Source organism: Protobothrops mucrosquamatus, unplaced genomic scaffold (genome assembly GCF_001527695.2).
Source record: "Protobothrops mucrosquamatus isolate PMUCROS unplaced genomic scaffold, P.Mucros_1.0 scaffold2304, whole genome shotgun sequence".
NCBI lineage: Eukaryota > Metazoa > Chordata > Lepidosauria > Squamata > Viperidae > Protobothrops > Protobothrops mucrosquamatus.
The window spans coordinates 121,117-126,874 of record NW_015388390.1 but is presented as its reverse complement, the minus strand read 5'-3'; the positions used below and the strand labels follow the sequence as shown (position 1 = coordinate 126,874).

The 5,758-nt window shown below is 43.3% G+C and overlaps 1 protein-coding gene across 1 annotated transcript in view; it reads right to left on the bottom strand.

Moving 5' to 3' along the window:
- The window catches only part of SEC14L5 (SEC14 like lipid binding 5), a 41,262-nt gene extending 39,047 nt beyond the window's left edge, over positions 1–2,215 (bottom strand). The window contains exon 1 of the mRNA XM_015824646.1: positions 2,153–2,215. Coding sequence (XP_015680132.1) covers positions 2,153–2,215 — 63 coding nt within the window. The remainder of the gene's footprint in view (positions 1–2,152) is intronic.
- Positions 2,216–5,758: the final 3,543 nt, after the last annotated feature.

Genomic DNA, 5,758 nt, shown 5'->3' with positions numbered 1-5,758 from the left:
TCCATCTCTTTCTTTCTCTCTCATTCTTTTTCTTTCTTCATCTTTCTCTTTATTTCTCTCTCATTCTCCCTCTCATTCTCTCTCTTTTTCTCTTTCTTCATCTCTCTCCCATTCTCTCCCATTCTTTCTCTCATTCTTTTTTTATCTTTCTCCATCTCTTTCTTTTTCTTTCTCCATCTTTCTCTTTATTTCTCTCTCATCCTCCCATTCTCTCTCTCATTCTTTTTCTTTCTCCATTTCTCTCGTATTCTTCCTCATTCTCTTTTTCTCATTCTCCCCTCCCTTTTTCTTTCTCCATCTCTCTCTTTCTGCTCATTCTCCATCTCTCTCATTCTCTCTTATTCCTTGTCTCTCATTCTCTTTTTTCTTTCTCCATCTCTCTCATTCTTTCTCTCTCCTTCCTTTTCTTTCTCCATCTTTCTCTTTATCTGTCTCTCATGCTCCCTCTCTTTCATTCTCTTTTTTCTCCCTCTCTTGTATTCTTCCTCATTCTCTTTTTCTCATTCTCTCCCTCCCTTTTTCTCTCCATCTCTCTCTCATTCTGCTCATTCTTCATCTCTCTCTCTCATTCTCACCTCTCATTCTCTCTCTCTCTCTCTCTCTCTCTCTCTCTCTCTCTCTCTTTCTCACCCCCTCTCATTCTCTCTCCATCCAAATCACATCAAATCAAATTTATTATGATCTTAGACCAACATAGTCACCACTTTCCCTTCTTCTCATCTAAGAGTGTCTCAGCCTTGAATCATGCTTATTAGCTATGCTAGTATTAAAGGAATTTAGTATTTTCTACTTTTGCCCAAGGGCAATCTCAAGGTGACTAAAATTTGTTAAAGTTATGTCACTCTTTACCAAAGAGTGAAATCAGGAGACTAAGGTGGCTTGGAACAGAGACCAGAGAGGGATCTGGAATAAGGACAGCAAATTTCATGCCAGGGTAGTTTTTAGCCAGATGGCACACAGCACTTCAGCTCAGCAGTTGGAAAGGGCTAAAGTTGTTTTCTCAAAGGGCTTGTCAAGGTCCAATTCTCAAGTGAGTTTTACAAAAGGCAGGATGGACCTCAGCACTTTTTAGAAGATGCCAAGTCTGGAAAAAGATATCACAGAGAAGTAAAGGGGTAGACAATGACTTATTTTAATATAATCAAGACCTTTTAAGGAAAGATGCTCTCCTGGGTACCATCAGATGCTCTGGTGTAGCCTTCGACAGGACTTAAAACTTAGAGAGATGCAGCAATATTCAAAAAGTATAATTTTCCTAGGATTCCAAATTAGAACACATCTTTTTTTTTTTACACATTGGCCGCCAACATTTGGTACTGATTTACCAAGCAAGTTAAAAAGCAGATCAGTAAAATAGGGCAAATGAGTTACAATGACAAATGAACTCTGTTGTGCAGCAAAAGCCTGTTGGAAGAAATATTCCAGGAGTTCTGTCTTCTTAAGATGCAAAGTGGGGTGGGTCCTTACACTTAACAAAGGAACTTTAAAACCAAGAAGATTAGTAGCCTAAACATCCAAGCCCAAATGGACCCCACAAAAACAGGCTTCTGAAGGATTTTTGGTGCAATTAAAAAACTAGGAATAACAGAATAACAGAGTTGGAAGGGATCTTGGAGGTCTTCTAGTCCAACCCCTTGCTCAAGCAAGAAACCCTATACCATTTCAGACAAATGGTTATCCAATCTCTTTTTAAAAAAAATCTCCAATGTTGGAGCCCCCACAACTTCTGGGGGCAAGCCGTTCCACTGATTAATTGTTCTGACTGTCAGGAAGCTTCTCCTTAGTTCTAGGTTGGTTCTCTCCTTGATTGGCTTCCATCCTTTGCTTCTTGTCCTGCCTTCTGGTGCTTTGGAGAATAGGTTGACCCCCTTTTCTTTGTGACAACCCCTCAGATACTGGAACACTACTATCATGTCACCCCTAATTCTTCTCTTCATTAAACTACATACCCAATTCCTGCAACTGTTCTTATATGTTTCAGCCTCCAGCCCCCTAATCATCTTTGTTGCTCTTCTCTGCACTCTTTCTAGAGTCTCAACATCTTTTTTTTTATGTTGTGGCGACCAAAACTGGATGCAATATTCCAAGTGTGGTCTTGCCAAGGCTTTATAAGAAAATGAACTGCAGAAAAGAGAAATAATGTAGTACTTACCGCCATCACAAGCTCAAACGGGTACTTGTAGACTCTAACAGGAGATTGATATTTTTGCACCATTTTTACTTCAGAATGCCTGCAAAGAACGAGAAAAGTAATCAGTTAACTCCTCGGCTCTCAGCGTCAACCGGTCCAGCAAAAACACCTTGATTTTTATAATGGACCTTCTGTTGGAAGTTAAAAGGAAGCATAAATGCGTTTGAGGCAGGTTATCTAATATGAATGCCCAAGAAAAGAAAATGAATTAATCCCGGTGGATCAAAAGCTATAATCCTTTTTCCTTAGTTGGTTGTCACCCTGTCACTGCTCTGAGATGAATCCGTTTTAAAGGCTGCTAACTCAACCTTTACAAGTGGCAACCAATTCGTTCTCAATTCATCTGATATTTAGCAGCAGGGAGGGAACGCACTCCAAATGGAAAGATGGGCATACTTTACAAAATGTTCTAGGCACACAGTTGAGAAAATTACAGCGTTTTAACAAGTGACTCAACACCAACTGGCTACCTTACAATGAACAAGAGACGCCTGCGGGATTTGAACACCATTCTCTGCAGCTCTCAGCGCCACTGGAATTTTCCCTCTCTGCCCCCATAGCCATTGCTTTGAACCCGCACACGCAGAGTAGTTCAAGAATCCAGGCAAAGAATGAAGCTACTCTTATAGGAAGCTAATTAAATTGCTTTCTGCAAACTCAGTAGGATATGCCGCCTCCGTCTGGTATTAAATGCCCCTGAACGTTACAAGCTCAGAAGAGCTTCTCAATTGAGATTTTCTTAATGCCTGGTACAAAAAAGGGGATACAGGTAGTCCTCAAGTCATGATCAGAAATCAAGCCCAAAATTTATGTTGCTAAGTGAGACAGTTAAGTGGATTTTGCCCCACTTTACAACCTTTCTTGGCACAGTTGTTAACTGAATCATTGCAGTTCTTAAGTTGGTAACACAGTTGTTAAGTGAATCTGGCTTCCCCATTGACTTTGCTTGTCAGAAGGTCACAAAAGGGGATCACACGTGACCCCAGGAGACTGCACAACCGTTACAAACACAAACCAGTTGCCAAGTGTCTGAATTCTGATCACGTGGATCATGGGAATGCAGCAACGGGCGTAAGTGTAAAAATGATCATAAGGATTTTTTTTTTTGCAGTGCCGTTGTAACTTCGGTCACTAAATGAACTGTTGTAAATCGAGGACTACCCGTACATTTCACAAAACGCGAGATAACCTCCAAGCACGAAGTCAAACGTGGGGACCAAACAAAAAATGAATTAAAGAGAGCTGCTGTTAGAAGTGGTACATGAAGAACAAGTAAGTAACAAGTAAGACAAGTTAAGCCCACCTTTTCACCTTAAAACCACTGGATGCCCTTAAGAAAGGCAACTGCTACTCAAAAGTTCTGCAGAAAGAGAAAGGAGAATGTACCTGAAATTTAGGGTTGGCCTGCATTAAATCCATAAATTTTCAGTTCATTAAGTAGTCATCTGAATAATGCAGTCCTGGATAAAGTTATCGCTCGCTGGTGCTACATTGGTGACTCCGTCTAGAGGGGGGGAAAACAGACAGAGCAAATGTTGGTCAACTCTAGAGATAGAATCGAGATGCAGAAGCTATGTTGGGATTACATAACAGATATCTGAACCTAGAAGGAGGACAGAACAGCTGATGGTGTAAAGCCTTAATCTTGGAATGTTCAGGAGCCATGGAAGCATGAGACAGCCCAAGAATGTGAGCACTAAATCCAATTTAATGTGGGTTCTTCTTGATGATCAGCCATTTTATAAACTTATTTATTTATAAATGGCAGATTATCCAAGGCTTGGGGTGTCTTTGACATGACTCTGCTTAGGAACAACAAATAAAGAGTTGCACTGATAAAGCTTTTGGCTAGAAAGAGCATTAAATTAGGATTAAATCATTGCTATTTTTTAAAAAAACAAACAAACGAGCTGGAACGTACTTAAAGGATATTGAGGAAAGATTCTGATCTAGTATATTTAGGTATGAAAATAAAAACATTTTTTTCTTACTAAATTGAAGAGAGTTTTCATGCTGGATTTAGTAGTTAGTTCCCAGACCTATAAAGATTCAGGGTTTATGTTGGCTGGGGAATTCTGGGAGTTGAAGTCCACACGTCTTCAAGGTGCCAAGGTTGAGAAACACTGATCTATGTGTGAGTTGGGTCGAGTGGCCATATAAATTTGTTTTATAGATAAATAAATAAATCACCCCGAAGTCAAAGTCAACTCAACAGAGGCCTTCATTATTAATCTGCCCTTGTCATATTGTAGGGGATTTGAGCGGGATAAAATTTAATACATCAAAATAAAGAATCAATCTGATGGATTACATGAATAATAGAATAACAGAGCTGGAAGGGACCTTGGAGGTCTTCTAGTCCGACCCCCTGCTCAGGTAGGAAACCCTATTAACATTTCAGATAAATGGATGTCCAGTCTCTTCTTAAGAATTTCCAGTGTTGGAGCATTCACAACTTCTGGTGGCAGGTTGTTCCACTGATTAATTGTTCTAACTGTCAGGAAGTTTCTCCTTAGTTCTATGTTGCTTCTCTCCTTGACTAGTTTCCATCTATTTGTTTCCTGTCCTGTCTTCAGTGCTTTGGAGAATAGCTTGACCCCCCTCTTCTATGTGGAACACTGCTGTCATGTCCCCCCTCATCCTTCTCTTCATTAAACTAGACCTACCCAATTCCAGCAACTGTTCTTTATATGTTTTAGTCTCCAGTCCCCTGATCATCTTTGTTGCTCTTCTCTGCACTCTTTCTAGAGCAGTGGTGGCTAACCTATGGCACGGGTGCCAGAGGCGGCACTCGGAGCCCTCTCTGTGGGCACACGCACCGTCTCCCCAGCCCCGCCTCCTCCCATGGCCCCCTCCTCACCAGCAGCCCCCCCGGAGGAGAGTTGCCCCTGGGCGCGGCCCACACAAAACAGCGGAGCCAAGGACATGGTAGCTGGGCAGCGGGGACAAGACTCCGCCCTTGCATCCCACTGTGCGCAGATGATGCTGCAGGGCATGGGTGGAGGGCATGGCCGCCATGGTGCTGCTGGGCTGTCCGGGTGATCTGTGGCGGGCCGTGGAGGTGGTGAGTGGCCCAGTGGGCAGGGCGGAGCGGGGACGGGGGGCAGTTTTTGGGCACTCGGCCGCGCGGGCGGTGTTGGGAGGGACTCGTCGCTCCCATGTTACGCCGCTTTTGCGCGAGCTGCATTGGCTGCCGGTGGCCTTCCAGGTGCGCTTCAAGGTGCTGACTATCATCTTTAAAGCGCTCCATGGCATCGGACCTGGCTATCTTCGAGACCGCCTCCTGCCACAGATTACCTCCCACCGACCTGTACGCTCCCACAGAGTGGGTCTCCTCAGGGTGCCGTCAGCCAGACAGTGCCGGCTGACGACCCCAAGGGGGAGGGCCTTCTCTGTGGGAGCTCCCACCCTCTGGAACGAACTGCCCCCAGAGATCAGGGTGATCCCTGATCTCCCTTCCTTCCGCCGCGCCCTCAAGACATGGTTGTTCCAGCTTGCGGGACTGGCCTAAGGGATTTTAAAGGGGTTTTAATTACTTTTAATCAGATTAGTTTAAATATTTCTTTT